This window comes from Centrocercus urophasianus, unplaced genomic scaffold (assembly GCF_019232065.1).
Source record: "Centrocercus urophasianus isolate 14NV4802_14NV808 unplaced genomic scaffold, USGS_Curo_1.0 seq_10, whole genome shotgun sequence".
Lineage (NCBI taxonomy): Eukaryota > Metazoa > Chordata > Aves > Galliformes > Phasianidae > Centrocercus > Centrocercus urophasianus.
This window is the reverse complement of record NW_024884142.1, coordinates 77615980-77642803: the sequence shown is the minus strand read 5'-3', so window position 1 is coordinate 77642803 and position 26824 is coordinate 77615980. Positions and strand designations below refer to the sequence as shown.

General features: G+C 37.2%; 1 protein-coding gene across 2 annotated transcripts in view; it reads left to right on the top strand.

Moving 5' to 3' along the window:
* The window catches only part of PRKCE (protein kinase C epsilon), a 271209-nt gene that overhangs the window by 224087 nt on the left and 20298 nt on the right, over positions 1 to 26824 (top strand). For both annotated transcript variants that reach the window (XM_042811519.1, XM_042811528.1), the window contains exons 12-14: positions 18933 to 19071; positions 21422 to 21610; positions 25546 to 25692. In XM_042811519.1, the coding sequence (XP_042667453.1) occupies positions 18933 to 19071; positions 21422 to 21610; positions 25546 to 25692 (475 nt within the window). The remainder of the gene's footprint in view (positions 1 to 18932; positions 19072 to 21421; positions 21611 to 25545; positions 25693 to 26824) is intronic.

Sequence of the window (26824 nt, the reverse complement as noted above, 5' to 3'; positions counted from 1 at the left end):
CATTGGTGTTTCAGTGGGAAGAACTATCTAAAAGTAAAAGCACTTTCATTAGTGTGTTTTTACTTGAAACAAGAATATTTAGAAAGTCTGACTTCAGTATTGGTCGTATGATTCAGTGCAACCTTGGCAAAGTAACGAGGAGTTATATTTACACTGATGAAAATGTTGCATGGTCAGTGGTTAACACCTTAAAAGCTGTCATTCTCCCATGTTACCTCACTGTGTTATTTCTGAATGGCAGCAACCAAATAAAATCCCTCTCCCTCCATTTTTTGACTCTTTAAAATACAGAACTCAAACTAGGAGGCAGGGAGCATATTGAACGTGCTTGTAAGTATGTAAAGATCATCTTACCGTTAGCCTAAACAATTAAATTGCTTCTTGAGCCATGGTCTATGAACAAGGGCAAGAAAGACCGTGTACCCCATAGAGCATACTCAGACATAAGTGCAGCAATATTCTGAAATCTGACCCTTCCCCTTCTAAACTGCCCATTGCAAGAGTCTGCTACAGAGAAGCTAGTTTACTTTTGGCTCAAGTGAGCAATAAGCAATTTATTTCCATCCCCTTCCATGACAGCAGGAGGCAAGGCATGAGTTGCACTGCAGTGTATGGCTGAGTCCCAGAGCACCCAGGGATTGCTGCCAAAGCTGCATTACCGGACTGACTCTTCCTGCCAGATTTGTGGCCCAGGGTACATGTGTGCTCTGCTCTGTATGGTCGGAGTTTCCCAAACCAGGTGGGAGTTCTGATGGGATTTTATTCAGTGGCCTCTTTGCACTTTTTCTTGATGGGTCTAGGCAAACCAGCAGTCATGAAATGCATAAATAAGCAGAATGTCTTCCCGCAGGAAAAGGCAGTGGGCTGGGGTGGAGAGGAGCTGGGCCGAGGGAGATGTGAAGCAGGAAGAAGGGTTGGTTCCCAGGCTTCTGGCATTCGGACCCAGGGTGTCCACCCTGCCATCTGCCTAGCTTCTGCTTTGTGCTAAAGGATGCTTGCTGGATAGGAGAGCCTTTGACAAGGTTTCCAGCTGTGGAAGAATGAGTAAAGACTGTGGGAATAGGATATGAACCCTGCAGTCTTGCCAACAGTAAAATGCTTTCTAAATTTCTCCTGGTTTTGTAACATAAGAAAATCCTTAGTTGGCGCTTGCGTAGGAGTCGGGTATGCAGAGGAGCAGTGCTGGGCAGTAAATAGTTAGAAGGACAGAGCAGCAACATTGATCTCATCTGGGGAATGACAAGGTACTTCTAGGGGGAGTTCCCAGTAGCAAGGTCAGCATTGTTTTTTTGCTTCATGTTTATTTGATGCAAGATTTTCTTGTTTAATGACCGTTTGTATAGTGCTGTATTCTGTAAATAAAGCTATGACCTTTACCTTCTGATAACAGTATAGGAGTGGGTTAATATTAAATGAGAGAGGGCGGGGAGTGAGAATCTGCCAGAGTTAATGCCAAGTTTACATTCCAGCGAGGGCAGCCATGTTCCGGTACTCTCAGTAGAAAGGCCAACAGCACTTTTGAGCAGATAATGGCAGCTAAATGCTATAGAGAATGTTTATATTTATTTCTGGATAAATGTCAGTGATTTTAGATGATTGATGTTTATGCTTTTGTTTTTATAACAGGAAAAATGTGTTATCTTTCTGCATTTGATAAGAAGATCTTAACTGAGGGAAGCCTATACAGAATAAAAATCACGAGAGTTACAGCACATGTAAAACTGAAACGTACCAACATAAGGCAATCCCTCCAGTTTCCCGAAAGCACTGAGGCATAGCTTTGTTTCTCCAGAAACACGTACACTGGTTCCAAACAAAGCCACAATCTTCAATTTTCCAAGAGAAGGAAAAAAATGTTTTTGTTTCTCCTTGCATTAAAACTCTGAAGTTCCTTCCTAAATTTGATTCTGCTGCAAACCGACAAATGATAGGACTGAATTTTGCTGTGCCCTTCAGTCATGTTTGTCTTCAAACAATGGAAAATATTTCTATAACTCAGTTGCAGCGGTGTTGAAACTATGTCATGTTAAGGGTGAGGCTTTGCCTTTTTTGCATGCCATTAACTGCTTCTGCCAAAGTCTCACAGTAATACAGAAAAGGGCACAGCAAATGTAGTTCTAAGGTGACAAGCATTTCATAGAGTGTTTGTCATGCTCTTGGATGCAACAGAAAAATTGGAGAGGAAAGCAAAATGTTAGATGAAAATTTGCAAGGACCCTCTTTAGCATTTTTAAAATTTTAAATATACTAAACCACCTTTCAAAAAAAAAAAAAATTGGATAACACATTTTGATGAGGGCATTTACGTATGGCTTCTATGTTTTGATTAGAATCTCGCTATATTTGGCTCAAGGTTTGCATTTAGTCTCTTCAACCCCTCTTCCCCCCACTTTGCACTCCCTGCTTATAAAACAGCTTATCTCTTAGACACTGCTCCAGCAAACATCTCTGCATGCAGATCACTGTACTCATAGGCTGATTCTGACTCTGTGAGACTACTCATATGTGGGTATTGTGCAGTTTCCTGTATGATTTAGGACCCTTTGGTTCAATTTTAATCATTACAAAAATGTTTACTTTGAAAAAGAAGTCCTCACTATTGTTTAAAAACAAAAAAATATGTTGCTCATCCCTGCAAATGGCAATGGAAAAGGAGAATTTAGCTAATCTGAATGGCAACGTAGCTGTGTAACCATTGAAACTTTTGAAAATATTAAAATCATCCATTTTGCTGGCAACTTCATAATATTATGTAAGAGAACAGAAATAATACTGCTCTCTAATAGTTAAATATAATGTCCAAAAGAGTTGAACCAGAGAAAAGGCAGATGGTAAGGAACCCAGCATTTTGGGGAGTGCTTCAAACTCTTTGCTGCCACTAGAATAAACAGTACGGGGGTTACATCAGAAAGACCTTGAACGGACTAGGTGCAGTGTAACCAGAGAATCGGAAAATGGAACAGAATAGATCAGGTGGTCAGGAGTGTGCTGAAAATCACCTGAAAGCTGAGGAGTACCAAGTCCGGAGTGTAAAGAGTCACTCAGCTTGCTTTCCTGTGGCAAAATTAATGTCAGTTCTGTCCTTTGCTGCCAGTGGTTCCGAACATGCAACTGCCCAGAGCAGCAGCCAGGGGCAAAAATACAGTGATAGAAAAGGATCTTCCTGCTGTCACAGCTTCAGTTAAGTGTTGCTGTCTGAGCTGCACATGTTGATCACCTCTGTTCTCCTTGCGACTGCTACAGGAGGCCTGGGGCTATTTGAACCCTGAAACATGCAGGGGCAGATGGAACCAAGCAGGGCAGTTCTCATACTGTGGGCAGATTGAAAAACAAATGTAAAGATGGAAGGTAGGCCTCACAACCCTGATAAGTGAAAAATAAGCAGATTGCTTACTTTGACAACATAAAGATTTTTTTCTTTGAAAAGAGAAAAAAAAGGTAATATTCAGTGTATAAAGAGAAGCTCCAGTGTGACTTCTTCCAATGTACTTGCCGGATACGTGTTCATTTCTTGCCTCCTGCTTCTGGAATTTGTTTCCATTAGTCAGTCTTGCAAAACAACAGTGAAAGAGGGGGGAGAAATAATGCCTATATTTACATAGGTGTATCTTCTCCTCCAGGCTTTAATTTACTCCTTCTGATGTATGAAACTGTCAGAAAATACAGTTCTTCGAAGTATGTCAAATGCAAATAGTACGTGCAGTTGTGTATATTTTAATGTTGATTTGACAGTAAAAACTGTAAAAATACTCTTCATGAGGTATTCCAGTCTTAGGCATATGATTGCCATTCAGAGGGGAGGAAAGGATGAGAAGGCTTAGCAGTGTAGCGTGTGGAATGGTTGCACTTTGGCATGAAACTGAATAACGTAGAAGAAATGCCCTAAGAAAAAGAAACAAAGAAAGCTAGCTGACTAACAACCTGAGCAGAAGAACTTTGTGTGTGCAAAACCTGGAATATTAAGTATAAAATTAAGTTGCAACAAGTAAACATTATAGCACTTCAGCAACTATTTAGTTGATTTATTATAAGGTTTTCAAGGGAGATCCTACGGTCTACTAACACCCATTTTAAAAAATGCCTAAATATATTCTAACAAACACAAATGAGTCAGATTGAATTGCTACAGTCAGTGAAGTGGGTAATGGATATTTAAAAGCTTCCAAACATCAATAAATCTGAAACAGCTCTAAAGGAGTACTTGTAGAACAAAAATAATATGCAGTTAAGAAACTGCCTGAGTACATATTTACCTAAAGTTAACCACCAGTAAGTGGACAGCAAGTGTTTATGGTACTGTATACTGAGGAAATAAAAAAGGCATACCAAATGTCTACCACTTTATTTGTTAATAATTTCTAATAAATCCAAAGGGGACTGTGCAGTTTATTATTCTCTGTTATCATTATAAAGAGGCCCAGATCTCATTTATGAGTAACTAATTGAATAAAAAAGATTCTTGAATTATGAAGTGAGGAAGCAGACAGCAGATCAGAAGTATACCAACTTGCTACAAGGCTGAAGATTTTCTTTTGACAGCCTCCATAAGGTGGTATTATATGATACATGAGCAGTAGAACAAAATCTTTGTATTTCTGTGATGACACAAGAGGAAAAGAGTTGCATAGTTATTCTGTCCATGAGCAAAAGAGCCTGAAGACATTTTGAAACAGCATGCTAAAAGTTCGCTATGTAATAACAACAACAACAAAATATTAGCTGATATTACTAAGCTGAGACTTACAAATCTGTCGATAAATCTCAGATGTAAGTAATTACTGTCTTGGCTATGGGCGCTCATTAGGACACAATAATACTTTCTATAAACCCAATCTGATAGAGAATTAGACTAAAATCCCCAAATCGAACCACAGAAAAAAAGTATTTTATTTTTTACATATCTAATTTATAGGATCCATTTTAAAAAACAGTCATATGCAGTTATGTTCACCTTCTTACAGCAGTAGTAACATGGGACTATGAAAGAAAGTGGAAGGGGTGTTGGCTGGGGCAGGGTGGATAGTAATGGACCAAACAGGTTGTTAATCATATGGTAGTGCCCTACAATATTTCATTTACTATTCAAGTCTTAACACAATGCCACAAATTGGCCACAGAGACCATAAACTAGGATCCTCATTTGCTCCACAGTATGCCAAAGTTGAGTCTAATTCATTGTATGCATGTCTTTGTGAGAGGGCACAACGTTCCCTCCCGTTTTGTTTTATACTGTGTTTTGATTAGTATCTTTCTCTGAGATTCATTTGTTCATGTATTTTTATTTGGAATCCAGAAAGTGATAATACATAACAAAAGATCTGTAATAAATTTGGTTGTAGGTTGACATGGACATATAGAGGCTGCTACTGCTGTGTAGAAGACTACCTCTTAAAAAAAGAACAAGATTCTCATTCACATTAATAGCTGCTTCTGATACCAGAAAAGCAAAGCAATTTTACAGTGGAACTGAATTGTACTCAGTGTAGTTTAAGATTGTCAAAAGGATGCAAAGAGACTTTATTGGACTGTATAATTTAATGAAACTTTATGTTACATAGTTCATCTGTGAGATGTATAATTAGGTTTCTTTCTAGTCTTGGCCCACGTAAGTATCTGGGAGTTTTACATGATAATTTCTGATCCTGTCGGAGCAAAGAATCTGGTTAGCAAGACTCTGAAGTATTATTGTATTGGATAGGTGCACACAAGTTTTGAAGGTAGTTTCTCAGGCTCAAATTCAGCTGTTTGGTTTTTTTTAACGTGAAGAAATTGTCCAAAAATATCTTGCTTTGGTGAACAATTTATGTTGTAATCCTGCTGAACTCAGTATTTACATGCAATGATTACTCAGTAAGTGTCAAACATTAGAGATTAAAATCATATTTCAGTCTTTTAAATCTTATTTTCAGAATAACCCCTCTTTATTTTCACTTGGACTAGACTGTTGAACCTTACTTTGTAGCCTCTCTGTTTCACAACTAAAGGCAAATTGGTACAGCACTCTTTGCTAACCTTGATGTTGGTAAAAGTGAATAACCTGTATATTTCCTACGTCTTGATCTGTCGTTTTTCATGGGAGTAACCCACTTGACTCGCCTTTCCGTAGCATTTCTGTTAATTAAAAATAGTGAGTTCTTTTATATGAGTAGATTTTTAGTGGTGATGTGATACTGCTGGCACTACAGCCAAAGTAGTGTTCCTGAGAAAGTGTTTTCTTGAGGACACTGGGGAAGCTACTTGTGCTGCATTTGAACAACACTGGAGCTGGATCTTCCTGCCCGGAGAGATTCTCTGGGGTTTTTTGTACAGCTTGCTGTCAGAGGTGCTGGGAGAATAATTTGTTTTCACTGAGCAACTATAGTTTGAAAAGTGTATCATATGTATTAAGATACGTAACCCTCTTTTAATTATGAATCAAAACGAGGTTTGGAGCTGCAGCTGGAACCATTAGGGCAAATCACAAGCTTCTGTGACCTCCACCTTGAAGTGGTACTGAGGTTTATTTTATGTATAGATTAACATAGAAGGGAAAGTAACCATTTTTTTTCCTGGCATCTTCATCATACTTTACAGACAAATAATAAAGTTTTGTCTTAGTTTTCCCAGAATCCCTCTATGGCAGCAATTTTCTATCAAATATAATGGAAAATTACCTATATAGAATTTGAAAGACAAATATATCTGTATAAAAGAATCCTTTTAAATGATTAAAAACAGAATAGATTTAACCAGCTGGTTTCACAAGAATTTCTGCAGAAATCTATTAAAATTTTTCTGATTGCTGCTGTTTTGATCCTTCTAAATACAGTAGGTTTAGAAGAAGTTTTAAAGTAAGAGTCTGCATAACCTTCCCCAATTCAGATCACGTGATTGGGTAAAAAGATGTTCAGGCATGTAACTATGCTCCTGAAATCAGAATAGAAGCAGAAATTATTACAATCTTTTTCTCGAGTGATTCCATATAAGTAAGCATTTTGTTTGAAGAAAAATTCTTGCTGAGTTACGTCATTTCATTTATGCTATATAAGTTATTTAGTCCATGCTGCATAACATTACAAGCACTACCCTGTGGAAAGGCTTTCCAAAAAAGACCCAAGAGGCTGAACTGAGGCCAAAGTAAGGCTGGAAAAATCAGTGTCTGTGCAAAAGTTCACCAAAGAGGGCTTTTTCTGGCTAAGAAAGCATTCTACTCCATGGAAACATGATATGGAGCTTTAACAGAAGCCTGCTTACTGCTAGGAGCTGTGTTTGTTCCCTGCTGGGACACCCTTGGGAGCACAAGGAAGAGAATTCTGATACATTTGTTTCTTTTATAAAAAGAAACCCTCTATGCAAAAACCTTCAGCAACCCTTTTCCTTTACACTTTCAATGCACTATAAAGTTGCAGAGGTCCTTGGCTGGTAAAGAAATGAGCTGAACTGTAGATTCGTGCTGGCACGTTAATGTCTTGCTCAGGATTTGTTCCCTGTCACCTATCTTTGGCCACTTTATTGGATGCCCAGTGTTATGGTTGCCAAAATAAAAGTAATCTGTTTGAAAATGTTGTTCTTTATAAGTCTGTGGTGTAGATAAATATTTCAGAAAAGAAATGAAAGAAAATTAATGAATTCAACTTATAGTGTTGGATTCCAGCATTGCAGAAGTTTCTTTTTTTTTTCTGAATGATTATTTCATCTCATCCTGACAGAGCACAGAATAAGTATTATCGAGGGTGTATAAATTCTGTACTATCCTTTATTAGCATATAATTCTAATATTTTAAGGGTTCTTCCTCTTTACTGTGTCTTATCTTGTTTGAGTATGCTGAAGTTCCAGCCCTGTGGCTGAAAAATGGGGATTTATGTGAATCTCATTAGTTTCTTTTGGTAAACAGCTTCAGATGAATTAAAAAGAGAAACTGTGAAGCTTCAAAGCTAGAAAGAAGGTGGGCTGCAGGAGAGAGCAGGTCTTAAGGAGAGCTTTGGAGGCCATCTTCAGCACCAAGTGGCCTTTGTGGCCAAGAGTTCTTTGTTCTATGGGTAGTTAAAAAGGCTGAATGAGTCAATTTTCAGTCTTATCACAAAGCTCAGGCAGGCTAATGTTCTCCTTTCTGTACAAAACTGCACCAGAGCATGGGGCTTCCTTACTTGCTGGGAAAACATGGTATCCTTCTCCCTCCACATGGTCAACAGTACATTTGGAACTGGTCATTTCTGAAGGAGGTGTCAACATTTGTGTCGTGTTAACAAATAGAAGAATGTAATTTGGCATTCCTTGAAGAAACAAGGACAACTTTTCTCCAGAGAAAGGATACGGTCAGAGAACAGAATAGGAATGCTACATACTTTTGTACCATTTGTATATAGAGCACGTATGATAGCATGATAATGATGTACAGAGTTAGATCAAATTGAACTATGATATATTGTAGCTTCAACTTTTATTTAATAGTCATTTCAAACCTTAGCCTTGATCTTAATAGGCAGCATTATAGAAACAATGGACTTCCAACTAAAAAGGAAGGTTTTGGCCCAGTACTGCGATAGTACTGAATGAAAAGCTGTCTCCCCTGTTATAGTTATATCATGCTAAAACAATATTGGTATTGTCACACAGCATGAAGCAAATTGACCTTTAGGCTACGGTAAGTGTAAACCTAACAAGTTAAATGCCATTGAAAACAACCATCTTAATCTGGAATTTGAAGGACCTGATATATGCGTCAGTGATTTAAAGGAGAAAATTGGAGACATGGGATGAGATCCAGGACTAAACATCTGAAAGAAAGAGACTAAAGTAGTCAACTCTGGTTGATTAAATATATTCTGATCCTGTTTTTCTTTGGTGTCTTGACCTTAGTAAAGTTCACTTAGCATGTAATGGAAAAAACAACCAGTTTGATAGCAAAATACAGGAAATGCCTTCAACCATCGCTGATTACAGTAGCAGCTTTTCCTCTGTTGTTTTCATGTTTTTTTTAAATGCTCTTTCTGTGAGCCTGAAACAATGTAGAATAATGCTTTGGAGCCTTTTATTTGGTGTGTCCAAGTGAAGCAGTTAAGTGTCTGGCTATTTGATTGATATGTGTTGGGAGGGGAGGTTTTGCAGTCAGAAAAATGCAATATGACATAATTGAAAAAAACTAAGTTTTACAGTGTATAACTTCAAATACTAGCAAACTGTGTGCGTGTGTTTGTGTTAGAGAGAGAGCGAAAGAGGGAGAATTCTATCAGACAAATGAATACTGGTCTTTTATTTTTCTTAATCTGCATTTGTTTGGCTATCTCCTACAAAAATAAGTTTCACGACTAACTGGAATGAAAACAGGATAAATCTCTATCTGGAACACAGAGAGCTGGGAAGCAGCACATACTTGAATATACTCAAAGTCTCAAATTCATCTCATCTAATTTTAGGAATGCAAATGAAGCTCCCAGGACACAATCTTGGTTGTCCTAGAGTGTGTTTAGTCAAGAGAGAATAATAGGTTTCTTTAGGAAGCTGCACAGCCCGTATATTTGTATTGGAGACACCCTTGGAAATGGCCTTGAAGGTAGCCTGAGGCAAGTTGTGCTACTTCCATAGAGCAAAATGTTTCATAGCTCTAGTTACTTAAATGATTGAGATAAATTTTTAAAAGAGATGGTATGAGTTGTGATTGATTACATTATGTCTTCTCTCATTCCTACCATGCGTGAAGCAGTAATATATTTTCTTCTGTGCTATTAAGATTTGTAAGGCTGTATTGCTGAGATAATAATTAACAAAGATGACTACAGAAATGCAAGGTGCTACATGGATAATCATGCATTTGTTGGCTGAATATTTTTCTCTTCTGTTAAGTAAACTTCATTTGAAGAAAATAGAGAAGAGAGGAAAAAAAATTCTGCCTTTTCACGTAGTCACAGAAACCATGCCTGAAAACAAAGTATTCTCTTATTTTCTTCATGTTTGTATAATTTGTATTCCACCATCAAAATGATAGTGACTTTGTTATCATATCTACTAAGGCCACTGAGGAAAGTCACCACTGCATTTGAGTTCCAAAGGCAAACTTTTACCTGATCCAAATATGAAAAATTAATTAGTATGTCTGCTGATATATTTACTATCTAAGGTTCTGCTAGCAATTTTTTCAGAATTGATTTTTCTGAGCTTGATCTGACAAGCTTTTCTAGCTTCATGCCAGCCTTTCACCATCTTTCATCAAGTGGATTTATCAAATAATGATTTAGTATTTTTTTTGTTTAAAAGGATTATAGACATACATAAATAGGCACTGCTAGTTTGTGCTCCACCTAAGTTATTGTTACAGTATGCAATCTTATGTTATTTGAGATATGAAAATAAGAGCACAAAGCATTGTACTTCACATAGTAGTATGCCTCAGGTTGAGTCAGTCTTTGGCTAAACCTAAGGACTCTATTGTCCTCAGTGGGATCAGTGAGGTGTCAGTGAGGACAAGTTGTGTCACATTACGTATTTAACAATGCCTCAACTTAAGGTTTTTTTAGCAGAGACTGATACAGTAAATATTATCAGTGGGAATACAGATTCATCCTGTCATTCTCAGGACTTTTTCAGCTAAAATCTTTGAGAAGAAAGAAAAGAAAAAAGAAAAAAAAAAAAAAAAAAAAAAGGAAATGGTGTATTTAAATGAAGTGAAGAAGTAAATCCCTTATTGAACTGTTAGTAACCTTAATGTCAGGGTACTCACATGCACAGCTGGAGGCCCAGACAGACCAAACTGCTCAGCTCCAGGAGTAAGACATCTATGAGCTCAGAACCACTGGCTGTTTGCGTTACTGCTTTCATAAAAACCTTTGAGCAGTCTGTGTTTTCAACACAGATAGCTTTTAAAATCTGAAGTTTTTCAAAAGGAGAAGATTGCTTGCTATATGATGCAACTGCATGGTTCTGAGGCAGAAGCCACTTCCATTCATGACTTTTCTTACCTGATAAAAAAATTGCTGGCCTTCAGGCCATGGGAATGCAGGAATGCCTGTGGAATCCAGTACAAAATCTGACTAAATTGAGGCCTTGGAAGATTAAATCAAGAGGCAGCATTGTAACACTATATCCCATCTCAGCCTAAGGCTCATTGAAGGATTATTGCATTTCCAGGTGGGAATCATGGAAGGATGACATTTAAAAAGCAGTATGATGTGAATGTAGAAGGAAACACTCATGAAAAAGAAATAAAGATCACTTTCTTATATCTATAGCCAATTTTTGAGACTATTTTACATAATGTCTGTTAAAACTTCTAGGTATTTCTGTTGTGTTCACAAATAAAAATGTGGCAATAATATGAAAGGAAAAGCAGCACAAAGGAAAGCTATTAAGTATAATATATTAGTTTGTCTACACATTATTATGAGGAAACTCAGCATAATAAGATAAGCAGATCATGCACTGTAATGTCCTAAGCTGTTACCGACAATTGTAATCAAGTTATGGTCAAAAACATTAAAAAGCCATATATAGAAATTATTTTATAAAACTTGTTTTTGTGCTACCAGCAAATCACTGTTTCTTTAACCTCCTGGAAAGGAGTATTAAACCTTTGTTTGATACATCATTAAGACGTTGGTAAACATTTAGGGCTAAACAGCCCTCTCTTCCCTCCCAGGACCTTGCTTTTCTGAAAGTTCTCTCACAGTACATTGTGGGAACAGGCAACATCATACAAGCCACATTTTTGCTTTCTGATGAGTTTACAGAGCCACAGGCAGCTTCTTTCTGAGGAGGAATAACTGCAGTCATCAGTACAGTTTAGAGACTGGCCTTCTGGAAGTGAGCTCTACAGAGAAGGACCTGGTTATCCCAATGGACGAGTTGTCCATAAGCCAGCAGTGTGGTCTTGTGACCAAAAAGGCATCCCCTCTGTTCTGCCCTGGTGAGGCCACATCTAGAGTACTGTATCCAGTTCTGGGCTCTCAGTTCAAGAAAGGGAATTCTAGAGAGTCCAGTGGAGGGCCAGAACAATAATGGGGGACCTGGAGCATCTCCCTTATAAGGAAAGGCTGAAAGACCTGGGGCTGTTCAGCCTGGAGAAGAGGAGCTTGAGAAGAGGCCTTATAAATACTTATAAATATCCAAAGGGCAGGAGGTGTTGTGAATGGGCCTGGGCTCTTTTCAGCAGTACCCAGTGACAGAACAAGGGGCAAGGTGTACAAACTAGAACATGAGAAGTTGCATATGAACATGAGGAAAAACACCTTTACTTTGAGGGTGACAGAACACTGGAACAGACTGCCCATAGAAGATGTAGAGTCTCCTTCTTAGGAAATATTCAAAACCCGCCTGGTTGCTTTCCTGTGCAACCTACTGTAGGGAACCCGCTTTAGTAGGAGATTGGACTAGATGATCTCCAGAAGTCCCTTCCAAACCCTATGATTCTGTGCTTCTGAGAAAATGCTTTTCATAAATCTGCTAATTACTTAATGGATCAACATAAAAACAAAACAGAAAACCCCAGACTTGCAGATAAATACTGCCAAAACTTAGGAAGTTTTAGGAAATGTCCTAAAATAAAAGTGTGAGAACCATTTTTTTCTTCACTGTTAATCTCACTCAGTTTCCTGTCTACTTCCTCCCAAAATCTGCCCTAATATCATGAATCCACTTATAAACGTGAGCATTCCAGCACACGCTATTTTTTTTACTCCATGGAGTAAGGGAGATCACATCACCTGGTAGAACCAGACATCCAATGACACTATTACAATTGTATTTTTTTGCTTAGTATCATTATAAATGAGAGGCTTCTTCCTTGCTCCACAGTGTCTGGAAATGGAGAAAATGTTATTTGTTTGTGTTTTCTTAGAAGCTATGGTTGGGGTTTTAGCCATTCATCTTCAATTTGTCAGGAAGTAAAAAAAACCTTGCTGATGTGTTGTGATTGAAATACTTAATGCAACAGAAGAATACATTAGTTCTAGTACATCTGTCCCAAAGCTTATAAATGAAAGTTGATATTAGGTTGTGAGACTTAATTGCTAAAGAATTTAACATCAGAACATAACAAGTATTGAAATTTATTTTGGTTTTCTCACCAGCTTTCTATATAACTCCATCTTGGTTAGAACAGAATCTAGTACATTAGTTATCTATGTATTTTGGAATCACCAATATGTTTGAAGAACTGAGACAGAGATTTTGGTGAGTCTATCAGTCATTCAGAAAATACCATTTCAGATAGCATAGTACAAATGTTCTATGGTATTTATTGCTTTTGATTGAAATTTATGTTGAAAATGCTACATTAACTAAAATTACAACAAAGAGAAATTTAGTGCTGGGTACAAGAGAGATCTCTAGATGCAAGAGAGTATCTTTGTCTCAAATGCAATTTGATACTGCTGAGTAAGTTAAGAACTCTAGGAATGTAGAAGTCTTATATTAATTAACATAGAAAAAGTAATTTCATCTTACTAATTGAAATTTTTAATTGATTTAATGAGGATGTTGCCTTCAGTTATGAATTTCAATAACTATATTAGTGGAAAATTATTCTGTTGGCTCTCTGTGTGTTGTTATGGGGATGTTTCCTTTTTACCTTCAGTGGTTCCTTCTGTGAATAGCCTGTCTATTCAAAGCCTGCAGAAAAGATGCAATTTTCCCATGCAGGGGAACAATGGCAGTGGCAAAAATTTCAAATACAGTTCTGAAAGCGTTTATTGTAGCTGGAAGTCACACACACACACAAAATGTGAAGGATTTGACAGTTGTTCAGTAGCTACTTACTTTTGACTTGTATTGCTTTGATGTTCGATAGATGTTTAGTAAGGTGCTGTCCTTCACTTCATTTTAATCCTATAAAGAAATATAGGATCCTGTTTCTGATGTAGTTATTATTTCCAAACTTCTGTTTATTCACCTTCATGCTGAAATGTATATGGTTGATTATTCAGCAACTAGAGTAGAAGTAGATGCTGTGGAGATATTTCATTGAAAAGTGATTGCTTAAACCAACATGTGATCATGTTTCTTAGCTACTTGATCCTGTTCTTCAAATATGGTTTTATTTAGTTACTAATGTTTACCTGATTCAAAGGCTACTGTTAGTAATGTTTGGCAGACTTTCTGGTCAAAGCCTATCTTGACTGTTTAATTGCCTTACTTTCAACAAGAACATTACCTGTTATCTAAATGACATGTGTGACACATGGCCACACACACAAGGTGGTTATCTCACTGGCTACTGTTTGAAGTCAGACTTGAAGAGTGCAGTTCTGCGAAGTCCTCATCACTGGAGCATTTCTGGGAAGTGAGAACGCTCGGTGTCTCATGACACTGGCATGTAGAGGAATGAATGAGCATTGTGGAGGCTTTCTTGCAGGTTACCTGCTGTCAGCCTGCTCTTCTGTTCTGACATGTACAAACCTCGTTGTTATAATCCTGATTATCTCTTGAGATCCTGCCAATCATTCCTGATTCTGAGGTGATTGTGATGCTGGCAAATGCCCAGAAATAGAAACCAAGGCTTAAATTTCTTTTAACATTTTCCGAGAAAAAGAAATGATTAAAAAAAAACAGTACTTAAGTTATGCAATTTACTGTTCCAGTCAACTGAACTGACTGTACAAAGCATCTTGGCAAACAAACAAAGGAGAGAAGTAGCTTCATGTATCATTAATATATTCAAACAACCTGGGCATTTTCCTAGCTTAACTGGTTAGGTTGTTTGCAGTTGCAAGTAGTTACTCAGGTTATAGGAGCTCATTTTGTAATACACAGATGACTTTCTTAGTTCCTACAAAGAGTATGCAAAATGAGAAAAAGAAGAATGTAATAGATCTTTGTCATGGAGCTATCTGACACTGTATTATTTGGTAAGCTCTGATTTAGAAGCAGACAGCTAGCGCTAACACCAGGAACCAAGTAAAAGACAGAATGGATCCAAATGGATTATTCTGTACAGATAATGATTTTACATTCTGGAGATGGATAGCTCTTAATTTTGAAGAGCTGGGTTTCAATTGTGGAAACATACAGGTCTTAAACTAAAACTTTTTTCACCAGCACTGAAAAAAAAATTCCTTGAGAATTCTTTTCTGTTAGTATTTCATTTGTTTCCTCATCTCTCGGTGTTTGATTTACTCTTTTTTTTTTTTTCCTCTGATGCATTGAGTGGCATGTTAGCTCCTCTCTTACATTTCTTGAGTTATTATGCTTTCTTTTTTAAAATTTACCTTTTTTAAAAAAATCTGTCAGATACAAATTAACAAAATTGTTTTTAAATGGTTTTCAGTGCATGATAATCTCATAGACTAGCAATAAATTTGGCATTTTGGCAGACTTCCAACTTACCTTTTAACCTCCTGTAGGTAGGCTTAAAATTTCACTTCTGGTCTTCATAGCTAAACAGAATTTCATATTTAGGCTATTCATGTTTTTCTCTTTGTTCAGGTTGTTTATTCTCTTTCTCTACAGTCAAGTTTTTCTTCAGTTTCTGTTACTTACACAAATCTTTAAGCAAATAAAGGGATAGCAAGAAGTGATTGATGGGTTAAATGATTAGATGTAGGTGATTTTGTTGTAACCAGTTAGATCTTGGATTGTTTGGGAACTCATAAATAGCATGACCTTAAAAAATGACAAAATGTAGTCTAGGGGCTCTTGGGTGTGACCAGCTGAGTATCTATAGAGTAGCATAACTGACTTGGAGCAAAATCAGGTGTAAAGCATATTGATTGCAAGGAGCATTTCTGCAGCCCAGGTATTCTTCAGCTTCATAAACCATATTTGATAAGGCTAGTTTACATGAGAGACAGTGGATTTGCAGTTAGTGAGGGAAATCTGACTGTGGCCACCTCAAACTTCTTGCAAATGCACAAACCACTTAGTAGTATGTATACAGCACGACTAATTTCTACAACACTGTCATCAAGAGTTTCCCAGAAGCGTCTGATGCACACTGTATGTATATGCAAGCTTTACACAGACCTTGAGTAGTAAGTCAACTGTGTACCAGAAGTACCTCATTTTTTTTGCTGTTATGTGACATAGTATAAGTTAGATACAGGTGGGCCAGCATACCCAAAAATATTGAACAAACATCAAAAGAAAGATAAAGTCAATCAAAAAGAAATAACTTTACCTACTGAAATAAGGGTGATAGAGAGGAAAGAGCACCTCTGAGGAAATTTCAGAACCCTGTAGCCTTGGATATATCTCAAATAGTGCAGCCTTGGAAAGGCTATTAAATTATTTAATGTCTGATTGTTTCCAGTGCACTATGATGATTGTGGTTCTAAAATCTAGGGACTGGAAAGGCGGCATTTCTCTCAATGAAGGACTTCAGAGCAAAGTAAAGGCTTCTAATCACTCACTCAGGTGGAATTTGTTGATATTAAGGATTTTGGAAACAAAATCTGCATCTTTTCATAGAAACATAGAATAGTTTGCATTGGAAGGGATCTTAAAGGTCACCTAGTTCCAACCTTCCTGTCATTGGCAGGGACACCTCCCACTAAAATGGGTTGCCTAAAGCGCCATCCATCTTGGCTCTTGAACACCTGCAGGGATGGGATATCTACAACTTCTCTGGGCAGCCTTTTCCCAGTACCTCACCATCCTCATAGAGAAGAATTTCTTCAGCATATCTAATCCAAATCTACCCTCTTTTAATTTGAAACCATTACCTCTTGGAATGTCACTATGCTCTTGAATAAAAGTCCCTACTCAGCTTTCTTGTAAGCCCCATTTAGGTACTGGCAGGCCGCTATAACGTCTCCCTGGAGAATTCTCTTCTCCAAGGCTAAATAACCCCAATTCTCTCAACCTGTCTTCACAGGAGAGGTGATCCAGCTCTCTAAGCATCCTTGTGGCCTGCTCTGGACCCACTTGAACTGGTTCACATCCTTCTTGTACTAGAGGTCCCAGAGTTGAACACAGTAATGTGAGGTGGGACCTCATAAGAGCAGAATAAAGAGGGTGAATCACTTCCCCTGACCTGCTGGTTACATCATTTTTGATGCAGCCTAGGGTATGGTCAGCTTTTGGGGTTGCAAGTGCAGCTTGCCAGCACATGTGCAATTTTTTATCACTCAACATCCCCAAGTCCTTCTCCTCAGGGTTGCTCTCAATATATTCTTTATCCTGTCTTGGATTGCTCCAACACAGATGCAGGACATTGCACTTGGCCTTGTTGAACTTCATAAGGTTTGCAGGGACCCACCTCTTAGGTCTGTCAAGATCCTTCTGGATGACATAACTTCCCAACAATGTGTCTACACATTAAGTGCGGTGTCCTCTGCAGGGACCCAATCCCACTGTGTCCATGTCATGGGCAAAGAAATTAAATAATACCAGTCCCAGTACAGACAAGGAGGAACACAGTTTGTCATTGATCTTCACTTAGACATTGAGCCATTGACCACAACTCTTTGAGTGTGACCATACAACCAATTCCTTATCCACCAAGTGGTCCATATGTCAAATCTGTGTCTCTCTAATTTAGAGACAAGAGTACTGTGTGAAACAGTGTCAAATACTGTATCAGTTACTCTTCCCTAATGCATCAGCACTGTGACCTTGTTATAGAAGGTTGTCAGATTTGTCAGGCACGAGTTGGCCTTACTGAAGCTGTCTTGGTTGTCACCAGTTACCTTTCTGTTCTCATTTGTTTACAAAGGCTGGCATACAATTTTATTCATATGTCTGATTAAGAATTTGTCTGCTTATAGTTATTTCTCCTCAATTCCTTTTATTTAATACCTCTAGAGTAAAAAGTTCTGATCAGGAACTGACCACACAATCACACAAGGACATGTGTTCTGCTTTTGATTCTCACCTCTTCATATATTTCTGTGAATTTTTAATACAATATAGAGGCATTCAGAGCTGAGACAGAAGTGAAAAATATAATGGACCATGTATTATCAGTGAATCATAGAATATCCCAAGTTGGAAGAGACCAGCAGTGGGTTGTGTTGTCTTTGTTTTTTGTTTGTTTTATCATGACAAAATATATGATAAAGTAGTTCTGCTGGTTTGTTGTTTTTTGTTTGTTTGTTTTGTTTTCTTGGTTGTTTTTTGTTGTTGTTGTTGTTTTTTCCCCATAAAAAGGATTATTCCTTTATTCACTGGCTTTCCATATCCTTTTGTGATTTAGTCTAAGACGAGTGGCAGGTAAGTTAAATGGTACCTAGCATTTGTTGAGTTGGATCATGAGATAATTGTCAGTGGTAAATTTAGAATGTGTGCAGGGGGCAAGACAGGAAAGGTGGATATCCCTTTCTCAACCTGTTACTGACCTCCCCTAGTTTAATAACCAAACAATTGTGTATTTTCAACACAAAGACATTTGTATAAAGAGTGATCACAGGCAGCTGCTAAGATATGTTGTTTAACAATGAGTGCCAGGTATTAGATTATTTCTGAGCAGTTCTCAGGCTGCAGAAAATAATTCTCCCAAACATTTAAGTACTTTTTTCTAATTCTCTCATTGCAGTCTGAACTTTGAATTGCTGGTATACATTAAGAATCCAATTCAAAGTAATCCATGTTGTAAAGTTAATTAATTCAACCCATTTGGTAAGTAGGCTAAATTGTTATTCCTTACACTGTACTGATGAAAAAAGTGAGAGTGGGTTTATTAGGTATCACTGACCTGTTTCGCATAGTCTTAGATTCATAGCAATCAAGAGAATGAGATCTTTTCCAAACATTTCTGATTCTGTTTTTAATACAGTTGCACTTCCATGCAGCTGAAGAGAGAGTAAAGGCATGGTCTTGCAAAATATTTGTCATTACCTGCTTCTTTATTGCCATTATTGAGATCTATTCAGTAAGTGCTGCCACTCATTTTTCATGCATACGCAAAGGTCAGACATTCAGTGATGTTTGTGAAACCACCTGTTTGGATGTTTTATAGTCTTTTCAAATTCATGAGTGCATGCTCAAAATTTGAAAGTCGATGTAATTCTTGGCCTTTTTATTTCAGGGACCTGAAACTGGACAATATTCTTTTGGATGCAGAAGGCCACTGTAAGCTGGCTGACTTCGGGATGTGCAAAGAAGGGATTCTGAATGGAGTGACCACCACAACCTTCTGTGGCACACCTGACTATATTGCTCCGGAGGTATGTTTTTGCATGGTGCTAAGAATACAGATAGTATAATTCATCAGATGGACGATAACATGCGTAATTTTAGGCCCTTTTTACCTGTAGATAAAAGCAGTAGATTAAGCAGGTGAGGCTGTGCCACAGATTTTCTCGGGTAACCCTGCACACATGGTTTCCACTACAAGACACAAACAGTATTCCATGTTCATAGAGAGGCAAAGCATGGATTTTCTGTTATTTATTCCTGAATTTAATAGTATTTTTCTCCACATTCTCACAGCATCATTGTGAAAACACTTCAAGAAGCTTTCACAGACGCCCTTAAGAAGCTGCAAGCAAGTGACTACTATCAGCACTAGTCTTTAGTAGTTATAAAAAATGATATTAACTGTTCATGAGAATTAAAAGGGCATGTTCATACAGAAGAGACCATAGGTTTGGTGTCATTTTCCATAACGTTTTGTGGGAATGGATATTTTTCTTTTCTCTAAAGTGTTCATGAGTGAAAAACACTATCTTTGCAGCACTTCATATCATATAAATGAGGAGAAAATAGAGATGCTTGCATAAAAAAGTAGAAGCCTTTCATATACGTGCAGCGTACAGTTGCAACACCCTATTTCATTTTTAGGCATTCACTGGGTAAAAGAAATTGCTGATAATTTTACTTATTTCACATATCCTAAATTTTAATATTATGAGATGTATTTTTGAGTACCTCAAATGAGTTGATGTTGTACAGTTTCCCTGCTAGACAGATTTTGTCTGCTCAGCTTAGTTACTAATCCATGCATCTTTTTGCCAAAGATTCAATGTGCTTATCTAGTTCACTTCATTAAAAAAAAAAAAAAAAAAAAACTTCATTAGCTTGTCCTTCATCAACCATAAATTTACAGCGGGGAAAAGTATTAGTTTATCATATGCTGGTGATACTGAGTTAGAAATCGTTAGAGTTCTTGGCTGTCAAGCTTTGGTAGCACAACTGCTAAGGTGTGAGTCATCTTGTAACTATCATGACATCTATGAACATGTTTTGTGGCATTTGAAAAGAGCTCTGAAGATAAAAGAAAATAAATGCCAGTGGGATGGATTTGGTTTTATATGAATTCTTTTCTGATTCAGTATAATAATTGCATCATTTGGCAAGTTCTTTTAAAAATATTACTAAAAAAAAAGCAATAATAATTCAATAGCTTAGGCTTCCATTTTGTCACCTTGATTACAGAATACCTGTTGATTCTATTTCTCTTGCACCATGGTACTATGTTTCAAGTCCCTGTTCTTTAGCAATATCTGATTTACAGGGAGTACTCAGAACACTCAGAAAGTACACTTGTGAAGAGTTTTGTTTTCTGTAATTAATGTGTATAAAATTTAATATACAATCAACTAAAAATCCAGTCAGAAGTAAGATAGATACATCCAAATGTTAAACTAATTTCAGTTTTTAGGTTAAAACTGAATTTTATACGTTATTTTACAATCATTTTTCCAAAACACTATTAAGCTAATGCAGTTCACCACAAGGCTTCTGACTGAAATACTAATATTCTTAAAGAGATGGTGGAGTTGCTGCCATTCCAGCAATTTTAAGCAGGTCATCTTCACCTTAAACAGCCACCTACTCTTCTTTTCCCAGTCTCCTGTCATGCTGAAACACTGCAGCCAAACATCAAGCTTCTTTTCAGTGGAGAAGAGCCAAGAACTTGTTCCTTATACAATAATTCTGTAACACTAAGACAATAAAAATCCATCATGCTAAACAACTACTCCCCACTAAAGGTATTTGCTACAAGGTTGAACTTGTGCCACCTGAAAAATTATTGCCATTTTTTTTTCTTGAAAGCAAACACAAAGTGAGTCCTAGAACCATATATTGTACAGCATTTCAGTGCTGTAAAAAGAACTTGAACAAAAATGCTTTTAGATTCCTTCAGCCCTACCAAAAGCACGCGAATAAATCTCTTGGATGATCTCTGTATAACATTACAAGTTGGTTACGTTTGTTTTATTCAAGACAGAGACAAGGAAATGTTTCACATTTTCCACCGATCTGTTTTGTATATGTGATCTTTCTTCCCCTATAACGTGACCTGCTTTAAACAATTTGGAAGGATATACAGCTCTTTTGCTGACAAGCATACTCTTTTACCCATGGGACTACTAAACTCAGTTAATACTTCTGAGAACTACACATTGACACATGGCTGTTTGTGCAAATTGTATTGGTAAGAAACCATGCCTGCTGTTCAGCAACATCGCTGTGTGTTTTAGTCCTACACACGCCCTGGAGGAAAAAAAGGAGTCTAGCATGTTCAAATAGTAAATTTGCATCTGATCAATTTGATCTCTTTTTGTGTACCAGATCCTCCAGGAATTAGAATATGGCCCTTCAGTAGATTGGTGGGCTCTGGGTGTTCTCATGTATGAAATGATGGCTGGGCAACCCCCCTTTGAAGCTGACAATGAAGACGATCTCTTCGAATCCATCCTTCATGATGATGTCTTATATCCAGTCTGGCTCAGTAAAGAAGCCGTCAGCATTCTAAAAGCAGTGAGTCTTCCATTACTTGTTTTCCTGCATTTCATGGTTTTCTTTTTGTTGTTTTTTTTTTTTTACCCTTGATTAAAATTGAATTTGCTGCAAGTTGTTGAGAACAGTCACCACTGGGAGTTCAAGCACAGTTCAGAGTGCCACTGTTAGGATAATGGGGCCTGGGATAAATTACACCGCTTGTGGGAAAGGAACAGAATGTTTGTATTCCACGCAGTAGTACACTGAATAAATCTGTGTACTGCAGATTCATGTTTCAGGGAAAACCCAACCAACTAGAACCATACTATCACTTTGACACTTCATATGCCGCATGTTCCCCAGAGCTGAGAAAGCACTGTGTAAAGGAAAGAGTTGGTGTTTTGATTTAACCCAGTGGTGAATTTGCCTTTCTTCCTACATTATCAAGATGGGTTGAAAGCTTTTTATTTACAGCTGCATGTTCTACTTTTTAATTCACATAACACTTAGATTAAGTGGTCTTACTCCTGGGCAGTTGTTTTGTCCCAGTTAATGCCTGGAATAAAGGAAATTTTCAATGAACAGAGCAGCTGTTAATGTAAAGTCCTAAATAGTTACATTTTGAGTTACATTTATACAGGATTATCTTTTGATATTATATAGAAAAAAGAAAAAAAATCTGATTTTTACACCACAGGACAGGTAGCACTTTGGAGTCTTTTAATAAAAATACCTTCAGTCTTATCCTGAGAGAGTGTAGGGGGCTAGGTGGAGGGGGAGCTGAAGAGAATGATTCAGACCAGTAATCCAAGTTAATATCTCTGAGTTATTTGCTGGAGTATCTCTTTTACTCCATTCATGGTAGTGAAAACGTGGAGGATTTATTAAAGCTGACTTTCATACATGTTCTCCCTTTCCCTCCAGACACCTCTCTGATGACATTTTATTAGCTGACATGCTTCTTTCATGTGTCTCTTTTTATTGCCAAAGCCTTCAATTATTATCAGTCCGGCGACTAGGATGTATGGAATTGAACTTCAGGAATTCAGACTGGTACTCAGGATTATTCTAGGCTATTGCAGAGAATTTCAGAGATTTTCTGTACTATTTGGGTTTCATATTCTGTAAAGTCTGTTCCTTTGTCTTCCAATCCAAAGGCACTTTCTGTGAGTCAACAGTAACCAGTCTATCTGTTATTCCAAATCATGGAAATATTCACTGGAGGGGGGAAGTTTTCTGATAACCCTTGACTTGTGTGTAGTGCAAAAACCACTGTAACTAGAAGGTTTTTTTTGACAGAGGAAGGGGAAAAACAGGTTTGATAGTTAAGGTCTCACTGTTTGTGGTGCATGTAGTGAGATGTCCAGTTGTTAATCTTACACATCATTAATTAACCACACAGAAATAGAGACACTGAATTAGACTGTAGGTGTAAGCAATGTATTTTGTGAATATGAGTGTAAAGGCGTCCAACACTATATATTTCATTCAAAGCTTACTTCCTATTATGAGTCTATTTTTCCGAGTCTATACGTTGATATTAGGCATGGTGGTTTGTATTTTGCTACAGTCTATTTTTTACATCTTTTTGTCTGAAGTTAGTCCTTAATTCCATTTTAAACCTTAAAAAGAGAGTGACATCCATAAAACAGATCTGCACTGTAGTAAAAAATTACTTTTAATTAGGCAAGATTATTTGACTGGCATAAAGTGATAGAATTTAATGGAACACTGTAAAAAAAACATTCCTTACATTTAACAACCTACTGCCAATGCAGCTATGGTGTGAAACACTTTTGAAATTTGTGCCCTGCATCTGATCCTTGCCCACATTCTACTAAATGAAGAACAGGAAAAGCAGAGGAAAGAAAGAGGCGTCTATGTATTTTACTGCTGAATGCTAGCAAGGGATTAGCTTTGGAACACTTCATTTCCTCACATTGTGCTTTGAGACAGTTTTATTCTTTAGAAACCATGTATTTTTTCACTCCTTCAAGCAAACTGTAAGGAGAGTTTAATATAATGATGTTCTCTTACATCAAGTAACAATATTTTCCTCTTTTATGAAGAAGCAGTTTTCCCATTTATTCTAACAGAATTTTAACAAGGATAATTTTACAGCTCAGTATTGCAAGGCAGAATGTTGCTTATCCCATGAAATCCCAGGAATCTTATTAGCTCCGTTTCTGTGAATTGACAGGAATTGCTATTTAAAATTCTTTCCTGTCCGGTAAGGAAAACAATTCCTCATTGAAATTAGGTCTGGGCTTCTTTGCAAGTGATTGAGAAAGGTTGTGTGTACAGTGTATGCTCTCTGTGTATCCAGATGACATAGATCTCTGGCTACAGAGGCAGAACTCTGCTTTTAAACACTGCTGCTTATTTCAGAGCAAAGTTTTGGGAACCTACTGATCCTCAATTCAGGCCCCAAGTTACATAAATATCTCAGCAACCCTTTTTCCCATTGTCATTTAAGTCAGTAGGAGCTCTGATCTTCAGTGCTCTTACTTAAATAAGAGGTTCCTGCCATAGTATAAGCAGCACGTATGGCTGTGACTGTAAGTATTGTAAGTATAATAAGCCCTACTGGCAACCATCTCATCAATACAGTACAGTTAGCAGCTGTCAGGGCACTGACAGTAGCATCATTGTTGGTGCTGTTGATAAACAGGAAGTAAACATCAGCTTGTGCTTCAGAAATGGCAATAAGAGCTGAAAAAGGCCAATATTTACCTCAGAGTATGAAATTTATGGAATTAAATGTCCACTTCAGAATTCTGAGATTATTGCATCACATTTGTACATGACACTTGTTCAAAGTATTTGCTCCTAAATTTTTTTCTCTCTCATCATTCATTTCCAAGTTTGTGAAGTACAGTGATAAACTGTATTACATAGTAATATTTCCATGTTCTGGGCTTGTTAAATATGACATGATGTTTCCCTGCCTGCAGCTTAAAACAAAGATAGAACATGGCAGAGAGTAGGTAGGATCAGATTTTACTTCTTTGATACTTGAATTACAGAGTACAAAAGGCTTACCCTGTAATTTCCATGTTCTGCTTCTAGAAAATGCATGGCTGATGGTTCCTGGCCTGCTCTCTCTGTTACCAGAGGCTCTTGGAGGTGAAGTAAAGCAGAGGAATGTAGGAATGCTTTTGGTGGTTTTCCAAGAGACCTCACCAAAGTGCACTAATTCTTTCAAAACCTTTGCTTCTCCTGCCTATAGAAAATACAGGCTGTAATTTAGATAGCAGTTGTCCACTTGCAAAAAAAATTGCAGAAGAGTCGAATACAGGACTAACTGTTCATATTTGAATCAGCATGCTGTGGTGATTCTCAATATATTCCATGTATTTTTTGAAATGTACAGGCAGAACTGTAAATTTCATAGCTACAGATGCTATTCTTATTCATATGAAAAAGAAATTCTAGAAATGCATAAGAGAACTAGGACCTTTCACGTGTTTGCTTGAAAGGATTGGATCTATACGAAGCCTATGTATCCAAAGAAAATAAAAAACAAGAATAATATTTAGCCTCTGTCTCCAAAATTCGTAGTTAAGGCAGTGCAAACAAGATAAAATAAGAGCTATCCTAAACATCTTTCGTAAACTGTCACTGGAGGTTTTAATATTCTCTGTTTTCTTTAGTATTTTTGGCCAAAGATGGAAAGAGAATCTTCTCCTGTAGCACTCCCAGCCAGGTGGAATTAGGAGGTCACAGAACATAACTGAAAGATTTTCCTGCAGGAAACTTTATTTTCAGAGTTCTGAATCTTCCAGTTTGACTGTAGCCTCTGAAATTTGGAGAAGTGTCCTTGTTGCTCTTCCAGGAAAAGTAACATTCTGATAGGGGGTTATCTCTAAAAACTAAACCTTAACAACGGTAATTTCTAATTAAATTGTAAATGGTTTCCAGCCATTGTCATTCGTGTTTTAACTTTTTCCTCTTCTCTCTCCCCCACCCTGTAGTTCATGACAAAAAATCCAAATAAACGACTTGGCTGCGTGGCATCACAAAACGGGGAAGATGCGATTAAGCAGCATCCGTTTTTCAAGGAAATTGACTGGGTTCTTCTAGAACAAAGGAAAATCAAGCCACCCTTCAAACCTCGGATTGTAAGTAGCAGCTTGCATAAGATTCATAGAAAACATGGTTTGACTATTCTAGATGCTGGCTTTTTTAAGGCATGAAATTACTTGATGCAACATTTGAAAGTTGAAATAGTAGCATAAAAACAAGCAGAAAATATTCCCTTGCCGTTTCTTCTGTAAAGGTAAGTGCTGAGGATAGATTCAACATGCAGGAAGATGTTCATATTCAATCATATAAACCACGAGAGATGTAAATGCCCTGTTTTAATTATTTTCCCATATTCCTAAAGATATCTTGGTAGAAAAGATTATTTCAATCAGATATGAACTTTCTGTGTAAGTCCTGCATGGCTATGAACAGTGGATTTTGCAGGAAGAGGTGGAGTAAAGGATTTCTGACTGAAAGATTCCTGAAGAAACAGCCTCTTGGGGAAAATAAATGTATATCATGATTAGATAAATTGATACATTTGCATTTGGTAATTAATAATCGAGTATTTGTATTTTAAACTGACAGAAACATGAAACTACTGGCCCCATGTGCAGATGCTACAAAGGCCAAGCGAAAACACTTTACTTATTTTTGTCTTTCACTGGATGAAACTGCTCAAAAAGTAGTTTGCACTTGCAGTTCGTAAAATGTCAACTTTTCAGCAGAGAATGTCTGCAGTAAATTTCATACCTGAACAATATAAGAGAATAATTTTATGACAAATCCTTTGAGACTGATTTTCATTTTTTGATTTGGCATATTCCTAATTATAATGTTTGATTTGCCTGTAAATATAGTTATCATACTTCTTTCTTTCCTTCTTTAGATAGTGTATGAAGGTTTAAAAAAATAATAAAAAGGAATAATGAATATTTGGTCTCAACACTGAGTACCAGCTTAATGTTAGAGTGGAAAGCCCTCTCTGTCATTGTAGAATTACTATCTGTTGCTTTTGATCTATCTACTTTAAGTCCAGGAAGATATACTTCCCTAAGTGCCATGTGTAAAAGTGGGGATAACCATGCAGGGACCACCCAAAACAGGAACCTAAAGTAATTCCTCTGAGCCTGCACTTGGAGAAGTGTGTCTCTCTCTGTAGCTGTGAAGGAAGAACTCAATAGGTTGGACAACTCAAAGTGAAAGTTAACCCTAGTGAATACATTT